The sequence below is a fragment of the Scomber scombrus genome, chromosome 22 (genome assembly GCF_963691925.1).
Source record: "Scomber scombrus chromosome 22, fScoSco1.1, whole genome shotgun sequence".
Taxonomy (NCBI): domain Eukaryota; kingdom Metazoa; phylum Chordata; class Actinopteri; order Scombriformes; family Scombridae; genus Scomber; species Scomber scombrus.
The window spans coordinates 7,364,361-7,386,673 of NC_084991.1; the positions used below are offsets into that span (position 1 = coordinate 7,364,361).

Below are 22,313 nucleotides of genomic sequence, written 5' to 3' on the forward strand. Positions count from 1 at the left end.
ATGGCAGCAGAGGTAGTGGAAAGACTGACACAATCTCAGAAACAGTTTAATGCCACACAGTAAAGTTGCCCTGATGAGAAAGCACATAGTGCGCCTGCTACTGGAGGGACATACTGGACTGAGACTGTAGTACTGAGGTCTAAACATGTGAACACGACTGTCCTCAAGTGTGTTCATACACAGAAAATGTTGCATCGTGACTATGTGTCCAAAGCCCTGTTAAAACAATATATAGTAAATACTGTCAAAGGCTGAAAACTAGACTAGATTTGGTGTTAAACATTCTTACAGCCTTTTTGTAGATGAATGAAACACTGCATTGATTTGTAATCATAAGGACAGCAGGGGGGGAAACCAGAAATGGAACTTTAAATACCATGATTTGAGCAACATAATACCATGTTCATAACTAGCTGTTTATAATGGTCATTATAGCACAATAAGGCACAGTTAGTTTAACAGCCAGAGATGTTATTGACAGTCCTTCAGCCTCCCAGTAGCAAACCACTTTCAACACCAACACATGCTGATCGTGTCATCACATCAGTGAGGGGAAAAAAAAGAAAGAAAAAAGAAGAAGCTTGTTCAAGACGTTGCAAGATCTGAACACTCTATAGGCAGAAATTATGTCACCGGCTCCGTGGGCAGAGATTTGCACTGTTTTATTTAAAATAATCCAAAATGGGAGTCCTGTATGAAAAAAACCTGAATTCTGAGTAAAGCTGGGGAAATGATATAAATACCCAGTTTCATCACAGTAAATTTTCACACCACATTTTTTCCACTGAGTTTCACTCCAGTGAAATGTGATTTTGGCTCTGACCTTTAACGTTCAACTTAACCAGTCAGATAATTTCTGCCTCATGATAATTGAATCTCCAGTCAGCTGTCGTCTCTATCTGCTAAACACAGTGACAAGCTGAGAATGTTACCTGCTAAGTGCTTTTCGAGACAATCTCAGAAACAGAAAATGAATCTCTTCCAGTTACATTATATTCTGCACATCAATCCCACACATCATGGAAAAAACTAACTACAAAGTAGTTAATAAAACAATTTTAAGCCTGCTCTTTTCCTAAAGTGAACACTTCAACATTTCCTTTTTTTAAATAACAGATATGTGCACTTACAGAAATAATACAAGAGGGGGGCAAAGTAGTTAATATTCATTTAAATTCAACTTCACTGCTAAGTTTGGTCTTAAGCAAATTTCAAAATAAATCCCACACTCTGTTTCTAAAGCTAAACACATAAAAAAAGTAAGAAACACAAAATATAGGAGATGCTAAGCAAAATCATTGATAAGGCTATTGGTGCAAGTCAAATTCACTCTCAATTATCTCTATTTGTATTCAACTGTTAAAACGTATTTCTTTTTGTTTTTAGAATAAACATTTTGAACAAAATGCAGAGAAATGTCTAAGCGCACAGGAAGTTTAAGAGGAGAATACTGTGACATTTTGATGGTCAGAAGCAACATTTCTTTAACCTGAACAATTCATTGACAATGACACCAAGTAGCTTCCTTACTGGCAGATGATGGGAAGCTGATTTTAGGGAAATCTGAATCCAACATTTCTCTATATAACATAAAAATGATGTGTTAAAATTCAATGGCATTCCTCCTAGTTGCATTATTGTATTTGTATAACATATATTTTTCCTGACACAAACCCCCACCAAAAAAAAAAAAAAGAACAGCATTGATAACCCCTGAAACTGCATCTGACATTTATAAAGGGCAAAAAAGGACGAACCCAAAACTGCAATCTTGTTTGGACATTAAAAATATATATATATATAATAAATGATGAAAACTATTGTTCTCCTGTTGAAAAGGGAAGCTTCTGGTATGGAACCAGCAGGGGGCAGTGTTATTTGGTAGAAAGTGATTGTACAGCTGTCTGTTTCTCATCCCTTATTGAGAATCATTATGAACAGTGAGCACAGTGACGTCTGATTTCAGTGAACAAAAGCAGTTCCTCTTTCAACTGATTAAGTCAAAGCGGGGAAAACATTCAAAAGGTGTTCATGTCAATCATTAACTAAAGCTACAAGGAAGTTGCGGACATGGCAATATAAAAATACTGTCTCATATTGGCATGAAATGCTGGTGAACTAGTTCTGAATAGATGAGCTAATAGATTAACTGTGAGCAGAGTTAACTTCAACCAAGACTTCTAATAAATAATGACTTGACATGGGTTTTGTCCTCATGTTGCAGGAGCAGGACCAGGTCCAGTTGAGTGTTTAGTAAAGCTAGAAACAGAATAGTGTACAAATCTTCCAAATAATCTTATTCACAGTCACTTGTATAGTAGGCTGCTCCCAACAAGGTTCTTCTAATACTCAGTTCTGACAGTTTCTTCCAACCAAACACAACAACAGCTGATTTCTCTGATTTCACAAGAAACCAAAAGATTTCACACTAATGTGGTGCCTGGTTGTAATGAGCCTTGGGTGAAAGTGGGACATGGTCGAGAGCCACACCTACATAGTTGGACATCAAATTTCATGATTTTGAATACACACTGAACATTATAAGCAGGAAAAAAGAGACAATAGCATTGCTTTTTGTTCAGGATTGCTTTGAAAAATTACATTTGTTTTTAAAAATGTGTTTGGCTTTGTTAAGACATCTGAGGCAGGACAGCTTTTGGGTTTTAAGCCAAAGATGCAAGTTTCAAGATGAACAATGATCGACAGCACGACAGGGTAACATTTAACAAATTATCACATGGAATGGATAGAATATTGAACAAGTAACATTGACATTTACAGCAACAGACAATTCAAATCCTTACATGAAATGGTCATCCAATCAATTTGAGTGCACACAACACAATTCATAATAGCATTATTTAGTAGTATCAGTAAGATTCCTTTAGAAGTTTTAATATACTGGCATGATCGTTTGTTTGTGTGTTAGTGAATTAGTTCATAAGGAGACTACGCAGAACATGATTACTTAAACTAATAGCAATGACATACATTTCAAGACAGGAGACAAACAGAGCCCAAAACGCAGATTACACAGAGACTTTTCAAAGTCAATCACAGCAAAAAAGTGGATCACATTTAACAGAAAGGTTTATCAGCTTCAGCTAATACTATCAAGTATTCATTGTACATTTCCCCTGCATTCATCCATGACATTTAAGGCAATGTATCACAGAATGGACTGCTACACTGAACACAAAAAAGTATATTGCTCATGGGCTCTGTATGTAGAAAAACCACTATTATGCAGATGGTTTTTGGTCATTAATACCTTATTAAGGCCCACAGAGGAAATTACATTCAACCATAATTAAATTCATTGAATTGCAGCAGATTTGCTATGGCCATTTCTCTTTTAAGTGCAGCATACATGAGTGCAATATAGAAGAATAGACGACTTGCAGGAAGCATTTTATGACTTGATCGAAATTATTGAAATGGGTCTTTGTGCAGGTTTTACTACACAATGTTACAGTGCTCAGGTGGGCAGCATAATACGCGGGCACCAGCGTCACCAGCTGTGAACACACCTGTTCTTTATTTATAGAAGAGGGAATTTTGGGGCGCCCAATTGCCACAGTGCAATTAGGATTTTCACCACACGGATCAACCATTTCCAGTGCACTGGGATTACTAACACTGCATTCACACGCCGATCAACACAATTAACAAGTCATCAGAAGTTTTTGCTTCCTACAGAGCTGAGCAACCAGGGAAACTCAGCCCAACTTTTTGAGCTCAACGGCTGTCAACACTGAGTCAGATATAAACTCCTCTTTTGTTCCCTGTTCCTTATTGATTCATATCATAAGCATTAGCCTAAGATGAGAGCAATTCCCATTCAAAGCTTGCGACTTGTCCACAACTTTGATGTGAAAACCTACTGAAACAGACATCTTAAACATTGGTGCTTGGAGAATGGGTATTATCAATCATTAAGGCCAATCGTCATTTTATAATTCTGTTTTAGTGCCTCCAATTGTCAAGTGACTGTTCAGTGGGTACAATCAGAGCTTCTAACGGCCTACAATAAGTCACAAATGCAACACATACACCAAGTTACTTGTTGTGTGAATGCACAGTTAGGAATCAGTGTTGCTAAACGTCACCAGTTAAAATCATACATGTGACCTCTCAATCACAGAAAGGGCTTTCCAACCACTGAGAAATGCTTTCATTGCTTCCTCTCAATACTTAAACCTTTCCTCATCAACCAAAACTTCAGTGTGCTGTGAAAAAGACAGATCTAATTTTGGGTTCAGTTTGCTGGTACCGTAGGAAAAGTGTCAACCCACTGATGTTGCATTCACGTCATATCGGAAGACACGGGAGGAAGAACAGAAGTGCGTGTGCTGATACAGCTGGAAATATTCATGCTTTTTTTCTTGTTAATTACTACAATCAATTATAAACAGATTTTAACGGATAACACTTTTCTTGAGCAGAGTTGATTGTCTGACTGTGAAATCAACTAATTTTCCAATAATCTGCAAGCAGTGGTGGATTTACTGCTGTGTTTGCTTTTCCCATTTGTACCCAATTTGCAGTTTTGTAAATCTTATATTTACAGTAAATCCGATATGAAGTGAACGTGGCAAGAAAGAAAATAAAGTAATGTTTTCCACAAACATTTACTGACTTTTAGCCTCTTCACATGCATACAGTATCTTACACATTTTTCTCTGGTTAATGTATCTGTTTAGTCAGTACTGATGCTCTTCGACAAACAAATATGCCTCACAGTCTCCTACAACACAGTTGTCGCTTTGGCAGATAGTTTTGCAGAAATAGGACCCCGAATAGAGCCTGGTGGAACACCGAGAGGTAAGTCCTGGCTTGGAGCTCAGTTTGACCATAGTTGAGGATGTGGGGAGGCTGCATTAGAGGTGACAGTAAGCTATTGGTAGGATTTAGATGTTGGTTTCCCGCTGAATAGGTTCCTCCTCATTCTTTTTGTCGACAAGCTCTTCAGAGGCCTTGTTCTCTCCATCGACCTCTTTCTTATCCTTGACTAGATCTGGATCTTCTGTCTCAGTCCGCTTGTACATCTCTGCGCGCTTGCGCTCACGATCCAGAAGTCTGTAGTTAATGAAGTTTCCAATGAAGAGCCAAATACTGGCCACAATCACTATAGCGCCACAGCAAAAATACATGTACTTGTAGTTCTTTGTGACATCGACCAGTTTCCCTGCAAGACAACACATAAAGATTTTATAAATTTGCAGGTATACATTTTAAAATGTTGGGATATACAGTATTTTAAAGAAAACATATCAAAGTATGCTTATTATGGTTTTTACAGTATACCATTTGTCATAAATTACTAGCTTGTCAGGCCAATGTTAAAGTAAAGGCCTGGTCATCTATAAACAAAATATTTTGTGGCAAAATCAGTTAATTTGAATGGAATCACCAAGATCAGAGAAGTTGCTCATGGGAGCAAAGTAAATCCATGCAAATCTTTCACATTTAGGTACATTTAGATTAACTTTGACACATGGTTAACTGCCTTGACAATGCTGACCTTTAGGAAACAGAGATACTGGGAGTCAACAAAAGAAGCTATCATAGCTTATTAGCTGTGTAGCACCACCGACCATCCTATGTTAGAAAACAAACTGATCTACAGACTAGGCATGGCTTGTAGATATTATTGTGATTATGAGACGATGAGTCTCTTGGATACACTATGTGAACTTATTGTTGCATTAGCAACCCTACTCATTGATAGCTACAAATCTCATCTATAAGCATACCTTGACACTTAACAAGCTAGCGGACAGGCCTTAACTGCCCTCTTTTGGTAACTAGTCTTAATAATATATTGTTAATTTAATTGAATGAATATGTAATTGTAAGTGCAAGAAATATGCACTCAGACAAACAGATAGTACCTGCTAGTGGTGGACCGATGAGGACCGGACAGCACTCCACAATGGTGGTGAGTCCCACAGCACTGGAGAACCTCTGAGGCCCAACCAGGTCCATCAGTGTCTCAAACAGCACTGAGCTGACCATGCCAAAGGCAAAGCCAAAGAAAATCGCATACACAACTAGACCAGTGTAAGTTTCCACAAGCGGGCAAAGGATGTGGCATACTCCATTGTACAGCACAGCAAAGCTGAAGAAGTACTGGATATTGGGTCGGACCAATGGTGTGTTAGCCAATAGCCCCATTGAAGGCCTAGCAAACATGTCGACAAAAGCCAGGATTGACAGCAGGAAGGCAGCCGAATACTCATCCACGCCCTTGTCCTTGGCATAGGCTGTAAGGAAAACAATAGGTGCAAAGAAGCCCACGAACATGATGACATTGCCTGACAGGTAGATGAGGAAGCCACGATGCTTGAAGAGTGACAGATCCAGGTACTTGTTGAGTACTTCCCAGGCAGTGGCCTTTTCTTTTGTTGTGGTAGTAACGGCGGCTAGCTCTTCATCCTTCTTCACCTTGCCAGGTGGAGGTGCCAGAGGCCTCATGAGAGAACCAGCCACACAGCAGTTCAGCAGCAGGCCGCCCAGGATGAGGAAGCTCCCTCTCCAGCCGAACTGGTTGAAGAGGTACTGGTTGAGAGGAGCCAAGGTGCTGAGGAACACTGGACTGCCTGCCATCGCTAGTCCATTAGCAATGGGACGCTTCTTTGCAAAGTATCTGCCTATCATAGTCAGTGCTGGCTGCAGGTTGAAGGCTAATCCGAGCCCTATGGAGAAAAAAACAAAGGTAGATTAGACTTGTAACAGTCATGGTAATTCTAATATCAAGTTAGTATGATATGAAATATAACGATCTGGAGGCTGTGGCAAATTGTAAAGCGCCTTGGATAAAAGTGCTGAATGTAGCCATATACCATGACCAGTGCTACACCAACACATTTGGTGCACTAGTGAGTATTCTATGGTACCAGGACAGTGTGTTATCATTGCAATGACGGAACACAGAGGAATAAACTAAACAGTGTGATGTTGGGTTGTGTTCGGCAAAAGTTGATCCTGGTTCAACTTCTTCATGCATGGCTGCTACAGTTTTTTGCTGCACCCCATGCAGTCCCCAATTACACAACCTAAACTCACTACCCCTTCAAATGAATGGAAGGATTGACATGTTTCCTACATAGCTGGATTCGGTGTGGATGCAGCATTTGTTGACAAAAGAAGAATATCTCTAGACCAATCCCATCTATAACTAGGTTGCAATTTGTGAAAAAAATCAAGAGGATGTTTTTGAAATGTCTTTATTCATGAAAATAAACATAACCACTGTTGCCCTATATAGACTAAGGAGTCTATTTAAGCTATTTTTTGCAGCTGTTACAGTAACATAAATAAATACAATAATAATAATAAATAACATTTTTTTAAATAATTATGAACTTTAATAAAGCAATTATGAAACTTGAACTTGACCTATCTTAATCCATTATTTTTACAATTTAATTCATTTTCACTGTCGCGTGATGTCAAGTTCATGCCTTGTCCTTTCCTCATGCAAACACATGGGAGATGTGATTTAATACAACAAAACAAAACCTAAATACTAATTTAACAGACCAGAATTAAATCCCTGAACTATCCTTTCAATACTGTGGATGGCATCACTCATGCCAATACACTTACTGTCAGTCTTGCAAGTCACTGTTTAAATCAGCTCTATGTGCAGCTTGCAGCAAACTTCAATGCTGAATAAAAAATAATCACAACATGTAATAGCAAACGTGCTGTCTTCATACAAATAAACAGGTTACAGTATGTTCCTGCTGGTCAGAGTAAGAAAAACAGTCTACTCTGATGACAAACTTCTGTCTAGTTCTTATGTTTCCTGTGGAGGGTCATCTGCAGCATGTTGCCCCTCTTTTACACACATCTCTACAAATCTCTGAGCAGAGAAGGAGGCAACTCTACACACAGCCTAGACACAGTGTCATCTGTGTTGTCACACGAGCACTGAAAGGGAAAGTTCATTTCTGAATTTATTGTTGTTTACACTAATGGGCTGTTGTCATGTTACAGCACTTTCTGTTACATAGCCTATTTTTACTTTAGATATTTACATGACCTAGTGGCAGTATAAATCACCATGAGTAGGAAACATTTTGTCCCCACTGGTGATAAAAATAACTCCGTAGGGGCAGATATATATAGAGAGGTGGGGTCCTTAACTGACTTTGTATTGAGTGAAAGTGCCTGTTCTTTGTCACTTCTGTCTACTAGAAAACAACAGAAAAAGTCCTCTTCTTATAAGCTGCCAAACTGAAAACTGAGCATTTGAGAAGACAAACATGGATAACGTTACAGAGCTGTGTGCTGTTTGGTGGAAGAGACAGACCTGATCCGACCTGAATGGACAGCCTGCTGCTCAATAACCCCCATAAACATGACACATGTACCTAGAGACACTTCTAGTAACAGAGAACACGCATGAAAGTAAAAACAGAACAGCTGTTTAACTGAAAGGTTTGCAATGTTTGTATTAGACGTTTAAATCACAGAATAATGCCAACTGTAAAAAGACTGAATGGGATGGGAAATAATTGCATATCTGTGAGTGTAATTTTTCCACCTGTGTTTACAAACTGTGCTGCCATATCAGCTGTGAGAAGTGTCACGCCAGCCTGTTATGCAGTACAGTTTGCTAAACAGTTGTGCTATCTCTGCTGTAGACGTGATGTCAGCCCTTACATTCATGCATTGCATCTCAGCATATAACAGCTTTCAACAAATGCTATAAATTACATTTTCCTCTCTGATAGAAATATGGTGCTAAAATAATCCTTTGGTGTGCTGAAATCTACTGTTTTTAGCCTTTGGGTGCAATATAGATAACAATAACTGGAACTTGTTGTAAGTTTCTATCAAAAGGCTTTTTAGACATACCTAGTGTTTTACATTTTATGTAATGCAAATTCACATAGAGATGCCCATGGCTTTGTCTTGACCACCAAGGCAGTGTTTGGTTTGCTTTACACATGGTGATTGATTATTAGAGGTTAAATTAATGTCATTTAATAGGGATTTAAATGGGCTATGGGTTTATATTGTTAGGCTGTATCTATAGTAGATCTCATAAACATAAAAGCTAAAAATATAGCATGATGACATTAAGGTAAAAACCAAAACATACTAAAGAAACAAAGATGAAACAAAGCCAACAGTCCTCGTACCACAACAGTTTTATTTTTAACCTGCTACTTAGAAGTAGAGGCTAATCACATTAACTCAAAATGAACTCAAGTGGCTTTAGATGGACTTACCTCCAATAACTCCTATGCAGACGTAAAGCTGCACCACGGAATTGCAGAAAGAAGCTAAGATCATGCCAGTGGCAGAGAGGCAGCCCCCCATCATAACAATGGGCCTGCAGCCATATGTGTTAACCAGTACACTGCTGATGGGACCTGGAACAAATGGAAAACAGAAAATCAACCCACACATTTAGCATGTTTACAATAGTCAGGATCACTGAAAGTGAGTGCATAATGATTTAATCTGGTTAGTGCTGCACGCCAGCGGGAACCCAGCTTCTATTAATAGCAACAACAGGGCTGATTCAATTTATAAAAACACGGCACTCCCAGCATCTCTTGTCAAATCACTTTAAAGGCGAGTAAGTGACAGCGTAGCAATGAGAAAAGACGAGCATATAAAAGTATCACTTTATATTCTATATATTCCATAATTATAATGTACATGTTGGACAAAAGGCATGCATAAGTAAGCGTGTGATGGTAGGCATGTGAGGTTTATATTCAGGCAGCTTCAAAGCTGTGCCAGATATGTTTCTGCCAATTCTTTATTGGCAATAAAAAATACTTAATTAGGTCAATTATGTTGTAAACAAATACCCAATGTATCCATAATACTTGAATGACTTCTTTAGAAGTGAAAACAAATGGCAGCTTTAATACTATTAACCAAACTGTCCATAGTACATATCTCACACAGCCACTCCCTGGTTCATCTTTGACCCACTTTAGTGGACAGGAGGTTGTTAGGGTGTTCATTTGCAGTTTGGTTATAATTTGGTTTAGATACTATAGTGGGTTTGTTTACAACCAATTTGACCTTAAACCCCATCAATTTTGCAATGAAATAGATGTTTAAACCAGTATTAGGAGATTCTTGTTGACATTGTAATACTATAAAGTTGATACGGCTAATGTGTTAGCAAAAAGCTTCCTAGTTACACATCCAGCAGACACAGAGCAGCATCAGCACTCCTTCAGAGTGGAGTTTATGGCACCCTGACAATATTTATTCTCCTTTTAGTTCTGTTTAGTTGTCCATAAAAGCCTGAGTTAAATATCTGGCTCACCAGCTAGCCGCTAACTTTGTCTGTCTGCCGTCTGGTGCTGGGCAGGTAGTGTACAGAGGCTTTATCAGAAGGTTTGTGCTGAAAAAAGCCACCTGAAATGAGGATGAGAGCAGTAACAGTGAACCAAAAGAGTTCAATTGTAGGTCAGAAAACCAAGAAGAAGCAAAAAGACCTTTTACCTTTACTCTACACTCATTTAATTTATTTTATTTTAATACACTTTGAGCTTGATCAGCTTCAATCAATAAACATTAAAATTTCAATCCATACACAAACAGTTAGAAAGCAGTCAGGAGGAATATTCACTTTCAAAATGGAATAAATGACTGAGCTTGTTTCCTTCTACACTGATGAGTCAGTCTCTTATTACTGTACATGTAATTCAACCTTTGAACAAGATGTAACCTGGTTTTATTTTAAGAACAGATGATATGTTCTTGGAGTGGGTAAGGTTGTTTTCATCCCTGCGGTGCTCAATGTGCTTTGAATTTTTTAAATGAGGACTCTACAGCTGATATTATATTCCTGTTGTGTTACATCGTGTTGTATCGTTTGCATTTTTCCACTTAAGATATATAAGAGTATTTGATCTGTTTTATGTTTTGGGATATAATCATTTTTTGAATAATGTGGCTGCTTTACACATTTTTTTTTAGGCACCTATGCATCTTATAATTGACACTGTCATCTATCTCTCAGCTGAATCTTAAGTACAGGATGTGTAAATCGAAAAACGTAATGAAAGATAGAAATAATGCTCTCATTACCAGCCAGGAGATGTATCATATTTCTATCAGGCCCGGTGCAATTTCAAAAGCCACAACAGACGAGGAGTCATCTGACTTCATTTGCTCTGCATGAATCTTTTTTTTTTGACCTTGAGGAAAGTTCCCCCTCATTCGCATCCGCAGCAGTGATCAGTATTCTCGGGGGCTCAGCGAGATCAGCATCGGCCGAGATGTGGAAGCCCCTGAGCTTGCATATTACCTCCCTTGAAAAAAGGCTTATCATCTCCTGGCCAGACACAGCGTGCACTTTATTACACAGTGGACAAAACCCCAAACTAAATATAAGCACCTAGATCCCAAAAGGGAATGACACATATAGAAATGTGTCGAACCTTTTGGTTTTTGTTTTTTTTTCTCCAACATGACCCTTTAATGTGAGGCGGCAGCAAAGAGGCGGCTACAGCTCATGATGTGAGGATGCTGGCTATCTACCACATTTCAAATAGGATAAAGGTGACACAAATGAAAGCAAACAACTTTTAAAAGATGTTCTGCTGCCAAAGGAAAGGAAATTCTATCGACCCATTACACAGATATTTACCGGGAATAATGCCAGGTGAACCAACCTAACCCCAGTTTATTTAAGAGATAAAACTTTATCCATATTTTCAGCTTGACATGAGGCTTTAAAGTCACTTTAGAGCTGTGTATCAATAAGCAGCATCAACAGAAATCTGGGCAGGATAAGTGAAAGAGCACCGCTGAGTTGCCCTGGAGTAAGGCTCTGAATTCCCAATTGCTTCATGGGAATGTCCAGCAGATAAAACTGGGATTGGCTGTGATTATACTGGGCAGCTTCCAGATGTGAATGTGTGGAACTAAGTGGATGTGAGCAGAGCGTTCCTGAAAAAAAGAGTGGCACTGCAACTAATGATTATTTTCCATTATTAATTAATCTGCAGATGACTTTTTGGGATAATCAGTCAATGTCAATAAAATGTCAGAATATTGTGAAAATACTTGTTATAATTTCCCAGAGTCAAAGGTGACATTTTCAAATGTCAACCAACAGTCCAGATATTGAGTTTACCATCATGTATGACAAAGAAACATACTAGAAGCTGAGAACAGCTATTTTTTTGGCATTTTATCTTAAAATATAACTGAAATTAGGAAAGGTCACAATAAAATCAATTCCCAATGGTAGGCCTGTCTCAATAATTACAATTTATCGTACAATAACGTAATTATCGACATCATGATGTCTATATATGGATTCATGGTATGATACATGGACATGACCATGATCATTTATTGATTCACATTAGCAGCTAAGAGGCTATTCATGGATAAGAAAGTAGTGTCCTCCATTCCTCACTGTGCACGTCCTGAGTGGAGACTGCAGAAGCGAGTGGTGCCGCTCAGATGGAATTAAAGGTAAATAACTTTGTCCCGGCCAATAATGGCAGTCTGTGTTTTTACAGAAGTGTAGCGCCCATTCACCAATCCCACCAGTGGTATAAAATGATCTTTAAATGACAATAATATTGTTTATCGCGATTATTTCTGAGACAATATGTCGTCCAACAAAAGTAGTTATCATGACAGGCCTACCCAATGGCTATGACATGCATACTAAAAGGTATACTGACCTAACATTGCAGTGTGTACAGGCAAAGTTGGTCAAAATAGTGTTTTATTGAAACAGTATTAAAGGGTCAGTTCGCCCAAATCACAAAAAACAGCCACACCTGTTCTCCTGTATCTGGTGGTATTCCAGCTATGCAGATATTTCTGGTTTGATGTGCAAATCAAAAAATTGCATTTTTTTTTTTTTAATGCCAGAAGCAAGGTCCCTATTACTTTGAAAAACACACGGACCTCTCTGACAGCAGTTTTCATTGGAAGTAGTTCCTTTGAAAACTGTTCACAGCACACTCTGCAGATTATCTAATGTAACAGGGACCTGAGAAGACCGCAGAGCCTAAGTGCTCAATCACTTTCACATGGAGTATATCCAGAGAACCTTAAAGTGCTCTTGAAGCTGAGAAGAAAATGTTCCCCGGGCACTTTTAGGCAGACTGTAATAGTTTAAAATACAGGCTCCTTGATTCGACCTCATTGACCACACCTGGTGCCTTAATACAGACAATCAAAACATTTTTTCATGATATTACAATTTTTTTATATCATTTTGATGTGATTTTGCTCTTGCTCTGCCTGAAGGGGCCTGCAGAATATTTTTCTGTCTATAACAGGGGCAATTTTTCTGGAAAAAACCCCCCAACAAAACATGGCAGGTAAAGTTTTCTTTAGCTGGTATGTGGACACAATACACTACAGTTCTTTTTCATGTAGCGTGAAACACTTGACAGGCAAACACGTGCGCTCTATTGTTTATTTAGCCTCCTGTCATCTACCCGTCTTTATGACTGGCAGTAAATGCAACACGAGTTTCTACACTGCCTTGCCCAAGGTCAACTCTTTCCCTCCCCCCCTCTCTCTCTGTCTCCATCACCCTCCCTCTCTCTTTCTCTCTTTCTCTCTCTCTCTGGATTAGAGATACTGATCCAACACAGACACACAGCCTGCAGCTTAACTCACGTCATCTCAGAGCGACGGTTGCTTCACAGCTGTCTGATGTAACGCTATGAAGGATTACACTGTGGAGCTGCAATGTGCCCAGTCTTGTCCTTTTTCACTGGGAACAATTATGCATTATTAATTCAAACCTGCTTCCATTTACATTATGAGCTTGTTACCAAGTACTCAGACACATGCGTTCTTTATTTCCAAATTCAGAATACAATCATTTTAATGGATTTAAAATAATTTGATTATTTTTAACCCTAAAGAAACGTTTGTCATATGTTGCTTGCCAATCTACAGTATTTGCATGGTTTCTGTGGTACATGACTATGCAAATCTTTGGAATGAATGTGAATGGGGAAGCTTTCTTGCCAACAATAGATATACTCTTGGCAAGAACGTGTTCAGGTTTGTCAGTTACATATTGCACTAGGAATGGGACAATAAAACCACACTCACACTGGGACATTGTAAAACCTGAACAGCACTGTTAAGACTGTAGTGATCCCTTGGTTTAACACTAGGTCACGGCTAGTTTGTTTTTCAACTGTTCACTAATGGAATCTAGAGCATATAACATATTGCATGAAGCTTGAATTACATCATGATTGTGCAGTTGTGCTGACTTCTGAAACTGATTCTGAATCCTGGTCCAGAAACTAAACCATCCATAGGCTGCAGCTAATAATAATGTTCTTATTCATTCATTTATGCCGGCTTTTCTCATCAATGGGATCATATTATTAGGGACTTACTGGTCTGAGAACCTCAGTCAAGAGTCTTCTAGTTGTGCCTTCTATTGAGGGGGACTTGGTCTTCTCTGTCCAGGCCCCTCAGTTAGGAAGCATAATCAGTATTATCGTTTAAATCACTTCTTCAATCTCACTTTTATGAAAAGGCCTTCTTATTGTTTTATTGACTGTATTCCTCCTCATTTTTGTTTTTAATTCTATATTTTATCCCTAATTCATGGTTTTGACTATTGTTGGTTTTATTGTTTTATGATTTGATGTTGTATAATCTTGATTGCCTGCACTTTTTACAGAGCTATCAATTTTGCTCTTGTTATGTTTTACTTGATTTTTATAGAAAGCAATTTGTAATATTCTTTTGAAAAGTGCTATAAAAATAAAGTTATTTTTTATCATCATTTATTTGATATAAATATATTACCAAAAAAAAGGAAAATCTGCTGTAAATATTTCAGAGTAGTCAATAAGATATATATTTTTGTCATGAATGAAGAAAATCAAAGAGGGCCAACATCTTCATTTTAAACTGGTAACAAGAGGAAGTGTGGTACTTCTGTCCCTTCATGGTAAAATACAAAGATATATACTTTTCTTTTGTATTACCTAAAACGATTGGTTAGAAAGGAGTGAGAGGAAATTCAAAACACAGTCCAATTTTGATGATTTTTAAGGATTATACACTCCAAGATGGACTCGACGTCTTTGGTTTATGCAACACTGTCCCTGAATTCAAGAACTCATCAAGCTAGACACAAGGTTGTTGGGTTTTTTTTTATTATTCCTTAAAGGCTCAATTGTTACAGACACAAGGTTTACGCTGACCAGTGTTGAGAAGTAAAAGGTCATTTTGGTAATTTGGATCGATTGGAGTCATATTTCTTTGTGTCTGAGGTTGTAGCTCATTATCAGGCAGCAGCGCGGTAATGACAGAGCTGTGTAAACAACAATACACACACACACACACACACACACACACACACACACACACACACAGGCACAGCAGTGGGGAATTAGAAAGGTGTTAAACATTCAAACAGTGATTGCTTCATCAGCACAAGAGGCAGAACAAGAGAGCAGGTGTTTAATGAATAGCTGATGAGTGCAATCAATAGGAATGAATGGGTAAGAGGAGACGCTCGCTTAGTAACCGCACGTATCAACGATGTCACTGTGATGATGACATACAGTCATTAGAAAGCTAAAGCAGCAGTTGGCAAGCGAAGAATGATGTGACTATGATGTGGCAGATAAACAGCTGCTGGAAAATGTTGCTGTCTGGCGACGTCAGCATTTCTTTCTTTTTTTTTGACAATTTTTACAAACTAAAACTACTCTGAAACAATGAGTATTTTTTTCAAGAAGATACAATTTAATATTCTTAACTTAAACTCCAACTTGTGCTCATGTACATTCTTCATGAAGCCACATTACAGCAGTGCCTTAAAAAAAAGCTGCGATGACTGTATCTCGTAATTACAATTAGGCACTTCATTATAATGAGGACGACAAAACAATCCTAACAAGATACCAAGATGCTCGTTATGATGATTCTTTTCATGGTTGACAAATATGCTCTGCTTTGTAGCTTCTTTAATGAGATAATTAGGATCGGTATCACTCGAGTCCAGACATTGCTGGTCATGCACCTAAAGCTGTTTGTATTTTAGCCAGCTACCTAACAGCTATTTATAAAACTAACACAAAAACATGAATCAAACGTAGCTATGAACTAATAGCGAGAAAAAAGTTTGAACGTTTTTCGCGGGCTTGTATAACTCAATCACAGCTCAGTTTTTCCTGCTACGTTAAAGGACCAGTTTGTAGAAGTAAGTGCCATCTAGTGGTCAGATTTCAGATTGCAACCAACTGAATACACCTCACTTCACCCTCCCCTTCCAAGCGGAGAACCCATGGTGGCCATGCAACATGGTGGACTCTGTTGAAGAGGACCCACTCCCTATGTAGATATAAAGGGCTCATTCTAAGGTAATGAAAACAGAACGATTCTTATTTTCAGGTGATCATACACTGATTAAAACATACTTATGATATATTTTATTCAATTTCTGCCAAGTCCGTTTCGCTGTCTGCCACTAAATCCTACACACTGCATCTTTAAACAGGCAGGAAAAATGACAGCTAGAATGCACCTCAGATTTCAATTCATCTGAAATGTTTCTTCAATACACTTTTTTCAGGCTTTTTTTAAGATCTTGTACTAGATTTTTGAAACTGTTACCAATATCAATATGAGAGGTTAACAACAATAGAGACACTGTTTCTAATTGACCTCAAACATATATTTTGCATTTATGTACTGACATTTATTGTTATTTATTGGCTGACGCATTACAGAAACACCTGCAACAAGCTAATATCCACCAATAAATCAACCTGACTGATTTGTCAGTCAGGTTGAATGCAGGGTCCAATTGATTTGATAGACTCACGCCCAGAGAGTGTACCTTTAAAACATTATTAGATTAACAGAGAACAAAAAAAAAATTTTTTTTAAATGAGCGCCTCAGAAAATGATTTGTCAGTATGACAGTAAGCGGTTTCTGCAGTAATCATTTAATAATCAATTCTTTATGAAAACTAGTGTGCCCACAATACAAAGCGTAATAACATATATCTTCTTACATATCAGTCACAATGATTATGAGATTATGAATGAAGAATTTATTTTACTGTTTTTGGTTGAAGTTAAGATACACGATACAACGTAGGAAATCAGCTTTCCAGGCCTGCTGATGAGCGGTACAGATGGTGACAACAACAGTAGATAGAGTGAAAGGAGGATTATAGTGTGGACAGATGGCAGCCGTGGCACTGCCAAGCAAAGGGCAGCAGGGTTGCAACCAAAGTGGGAAATACAGCAGGTGATCAGAGCAATATGGTGGAGAAAATGACCTGCTGAAAAACATATTCTGACCCTTGAAAGCCTCCTTATTTAAAAATTAATGAGGGACCGTATGTAGCATTGCATCAGAGTTTCATAAGATGAAAGATTGGTCTGTCTAGCTTAAATTTGAATTGGTTCTGTCACTCTCTATGCTGGATGTTTTTCTAATAAATACATATTTTCAGTTCTTTATATCCCTCTTCTCCTGGTCCCTTGTAGAAGAATGGATAGTATTTTGAATTATGCAAAATCCACAGGCTTCTAGCAGATTATTTACCTAAATCAACATGTAGATTTTACGCCTGTAATTGATCATCAAATTAATTCCCCTTTGCAGCTTTAGCTCTACAAAGCATGGTTTCTGGTTGTCAGGAGGCTCAGCATGTGACATTGTGCCAGCATCCTTTGATACCACGGTTCCAAATCCAGGTCATGATCTGATGACACAACCTACTTCCTTCTCTATCGCGTCATTGTCCACTGTATCTCGAGGCAGAAAACAAACAAGCGCACAGTGTATGAATCACTGATAGCTACAGCAAACAACATGGTAATGAATAAGCCATGACAAGATTAATCCATTGTGCTCCATCTTTTTCTGTTACACTTTCTGGCCTTTTATATGGAGCATCTGCTCAAGAAACAACACACCACATCCATGTTGCAAAAGAAAAGCAACGACATGTATAACTAAATCCTAAAGGGATTAACGTAAAGAAGGTTAATGTCATGATTTGAAGACCATAGCAAGGCACTGTGTCCTGGATGTGGCTCTTTCCCTTAACGTCAACAGATACATTACAATAATTGTTATCTTCATAAATAAAGCCGCACATCATTGTACATTTCAAGAAATCAGTAAACCTCTCCTTGGTGTTTCAGATTCCCTAAAGGAAGAAATAAAAATGTATCTTTATGCAGTGATAGCGCCCTCTATTGATGTTCACCAGTGGGCGTGAATTTTTTAGTTTCGACTGACCATTGGCCCATTGTCTCTGTGGGTGGACTCTAAAAATAACGTATGAAATCATTTATTTCCAACAACAACAATCTGTTGCCCTTTACATTACTCTATGTAATGATTGGAATAATATGGTAAGGTAAGTGGTGCTGTGTTGAGGTTACAGGACTAATTTAGCCATTGCTGTGACTTTATAAAGTCCAGTCATTCCCTATGCTAACTAATGCTAGCTAGACCCCACCGCCTAAGTATACTGTGAGACAACTAGAAAACTGAATGTGTAGAAGCTTGACGAGCAGACTTGGGAGATGTTGAAATTATATGAATGAACGTTAGCAAGCAATAAAAAACTGACTTAAACGCATGACAAATGGTGAATATTTTAAAATGACAGACTGCTGAAGTGATTGATAGGTGAAAACCAACACTGTGTGCTTGTTTCAAATGTTTGTAGGCTATACCGGGCTAAGAGATGCTCCAGTCAGAAGTTGATAGCTAACAATAGCCATACGACGGCAGTCTGCTGACTAAAGCTTGAGGCAATTCGATGTTGTTCCAGCAAATAGCCTGTGTTCAAAATTGTAAAATGAAAAATTCTGAAAAAAAGCAGCAGTGTGATTATAGTTTTACCTTAAACAAAAACTGAGGACAATCCAAATTTCAGTTCGACTTTCGATTTAGAAGAAACCAACCAATGACTCACCTGCAGCATACATGACCGCAAGCATAATGGAGGAGATCCATGCGATCTCACTGTAGGAGGCATCGAAGATGAGCTGGATTTCTTTGAAGAAGACCGTGATGGCCTTGGGGAAAGCGTATGAGAAACCTATGGAGATGAAAGATCCAAGCACCACAGCCCACCCCCAACCCCCGTCTGGTGGGGGCACGGCTGGGGGACTTGCAGCTGGGGGCGGCATCGCTGGCCCACCTCAACTGTGACTGCTCACTGCAATGACAAAAAAAGAGATAGTGGAGAGGAAGATTAAAACATGCAGAGAAGGAAACCTACCAACAAGATCCTTGTGGTTTTTTGCCTCCCAGTATTTTCTTTCTTACATTATGTATGACTTAATTTTCTCCTGTGATTGATTATCGATTGGTCGGATCAAGCCAGGCTTTTTCTCTGTCTCTCTAAAGTCCTTTGGGACTGAAATTTACCTCAAAGTGAGCAATTGTAAAAAAAAGAAAAGTCACAGATTACTGCAGACAATTATAGATAAATCAAATCCCCAGGTGCTGCTCATATTGACAGTATACAAACGGCTGTGGGATTACACAAGAGGTCAAAAGCTTTGTCCTTGCTTTCATTTACATGAGCTGCCACCAGTAATGTGACACGTAAGGGAGAAGAACATACCAGCAGGTCCATATCAAGTCCGTATCCTGGTGAAGGCATGTGCAAACACTCACAGTCACACACACACACACACAGAGGTTTAATGATCCGTCATAGAGGACATGCTCTCACTATACCTGAGAGACGAGAAAGCTCCGCCCTGTACTCACCTTACTCTTACGAGTACCCACCAGCCCCAAGGCAGTAAACAGGGTGGTGGCTGCATACTGGTATAAGTGCAGTGCCAATAAAATCAGGTGGTAGTGTGTACAAAGCAAACATGCCCTAATTACGTGTTAAAAAAAAAAAAAAAAAAGGAAAGAGGAACTAAGAGCTGCAACTGTCTACAGCCACAAACTGTGACCATGTTGATTTTCTTCATGTATACTGACATAGGGAAACACACACACATTCACGGACACGTCATAGAGCAAAAAAAAGGGGACGGCTGTGATGTTTTACCTCTGTACAACCTCATTAGTATCACCTTTCTAATTAGCAAGGCATAATGTACAGCTGTATAATTAGCTTATGGCATGCCGAGATGTCAGCAGCCACTTTGGGAGAACGCCAATATATTTGCATAAATGAACAGCCTGTGACAACCTTAACATGTTTCCTCATGTTTGCACTGCATATTAAGCAACAGAAATGAACTATGCTATAGTTTGATGTAATTACCACCAATGCCAATGATTGTGACAGTTGATGGAAAACAGGGCAGGTTGAAACACTGAGTGAAGCAACTTCTTGTCAAAAACTGGCAACAATACCTGGATAATAAAGTAAGGACAATTTTAATTATAGAGCGCTGAATAACAACAGAAGTTATAAAGTAGGTCGAGACTGTACCCTACAATTTACACATTACCCCACCAGCAACCACAAAAACTGAACAGCCTGAAAGAATAACAGTTTCTCACCATGTATTGACACGAATCAAATGTTTTACTCTTATATCTTCTGCAAGGGTAGGGCTCCAGCTACAGAACATTTTTTTCTGACTGTACCTGATTTTTTTATGAACCCCATTACCTTCTTTGTGATGGCTCCATAAGACCACTTGATATCCCGTAATATACACATTGGTTTACACTTTGGAGCGAATCTTCCAAGTTTTATCTCTTATCTCCACCTACTAATTGATTGCTGCAAAGTTTATTATTAGGGTGTGTGTGTGTTTTTTTTTATAAATGAACTCATTGTTTGTACTTATAATAGAATCCATGGTAAGACTATATGAATATTCTGCATTTGAAAACATTCTTGCCGAATTAATTTGGCTATCTAACACTATCTGTGGCAGCCATAAGGGCAAATTGAGTTCTGTAAATACAAAACAAAGATGCTTTGGAGCGTCTGTCCATATATCCTTTGGCACAAGAAGTACAAAACAATGTGAAAATGGCCAAGAAAGGATTATTGGATTAAAAAAAATCCTACAACTAAACCATTTCAGACCTCCTGGGGGTGCCTTCCCTCAGCTGACTCACAGGACACAACCAAGCCCCTTTCACACATGAACTGAAATCTTGGAGTTGGTACAAGCAAATCATCATACAAAGGCTGAACAAACGAAACATAAACTTAAATATGACGTCTTTGTATTACAGCAGTCAACCCTCATCCACAACCACTATTTTACACATGCGGTGTATTTGAAAATTCATATGTCAAAACTTGAGTAGAAGTTGACATTTTACAACAACAAACTCAATTTAAGGACATCAAAGCCTTACAAGGGGAAATGGAAGCTAGGCCTTAGTGTCTGTAAATGACCCATAACCATCAGCCACCAGTATTAATAAATGATGTTGCTGTCCTTCCTCATTGCCCCTCTCTCCAGATCAGATTGCGATGTTGTAGAGACTCACACATAACAAGTTCTGCTCAAAGTGTCAACAGGAAGCCATTAGTAGAACGACTCATTACTGTGGCAATAAACACACTTTTGGCCACAGTATTTGAAGAAATAAAGAAATAAATTTGGCGCTGGTTAGATTCATAGAGATTGAAGTGATAAGGTAAATAGGAGATTAATTTGATAATAAAAGGAATGGTAACTGGCTTTATGGAGACTGCTGAGTGCCACTTAAAAATTCATTTGTGTTTCTTAAAGCTGATATTCTGCCCACCTAACAAATGTAGGTCTAATAGCTGTTTTGGTCTACGGCAACTCCTGGGGGAAATATCTGGCTCTTTAGCTGCTAAATACTCCGCTGTGCTCTTTGTCTTTTGGTGTTGGACAGGCAGTTTATCACCTGTTTCCTGCTGCATCCAGAAATAACGCTGATGATAGTGGTGGGAGTGAACCAAAACATTAAAGTTGAGGGCCAAAAAGTAGAACAATGAGCTGAAAGATGCTAAAATGCTCCACATAGCTCAGGTAAATCAAGCATTTCCTTCTACAGTACACTACACTTTAAGGAGCATTGCGTAGAATTTAGTGAAATCTGCACTGTGAAATCTCCTCAAATCACTTTGTGTCTTTCAAAGAGGACAAATATAATATAGAAAAACATATACAGTGTATTAAAAAAGTTGAATGAATAAAATTTGTATGATCGAGGTTGTGATTTCTTTTGTTTTTTAATTCCTGAAAACCAGTGCCAGGTTTAACCAACAATAAAGGGAGCATTCATTGCAAACTTGAAGTTTTGTTTGGGTCTTCTATTTTGTAATGTCAACACATTACACTGTAACACTGACACACATTTGCAATAGTTGAATACT

General features: G+C 38.4%; 2 protein-coding genes across 2 annotated transcripts in view; both read right to left on the reverse strand.

Moving 5' to 3' along the window:
* The window catches only part of LOC134004461 (mitogen-activated protein kinase 12-like), a 424,476-nt gene that overhangs the window by 164,919 nt on the left and 237,244 nt on the right, over positions 1-22,313 (reverse strand). The window lies entirely within an intron of this gene.
* Positions 4,911-19,161, reverse strand: zgc:165507 (uncharacterized protein LOC561188 homolog). Its single transcript, XM_062443796.1, has 4 exons — positions 18,945-19,161; positions 9,246-9,389; positions 5,895-6,698; positions 4,911-5,188 (listed from the first exon to the last, which is right to left on the reverse strand). The coding sequence occupies exons 1-4, from the start codon at positions 19,159-19,161 to the stop codon at positions 4,911-4,913; spliced, it is 1,443 nt and encodes a 480-aa protein (XP_062299780.1).

What these genes read in the sequence shown, in the direction of transcription:
- zgc:165507 (XM_062443796.1), bottom strand. Translation starts at nt 19,161, where the DNA reads ATGCCGCCCCCAGCTGCAAGTCCCCCAGCCGTGCCCCCACCAGACGGG. An exon ending in CTGCATAGGAGTTATTGGAG is followed by an intron (nt 6,699 to 9,245) that starts GTAAGTCCATCT and finishes TTTTCTCCATAG; the next exon opens with GGCTCGGATTAGCCTTCAAC. An exon ending in CATCGGTCCACCACTAGCAG is followed by an intron (nt 5,189 to 5,894) that starts GTACTATCTGTT and finishes GTTGTCTTGCAG; the next exon opens with GGAAACTGGTCGATGTCACA.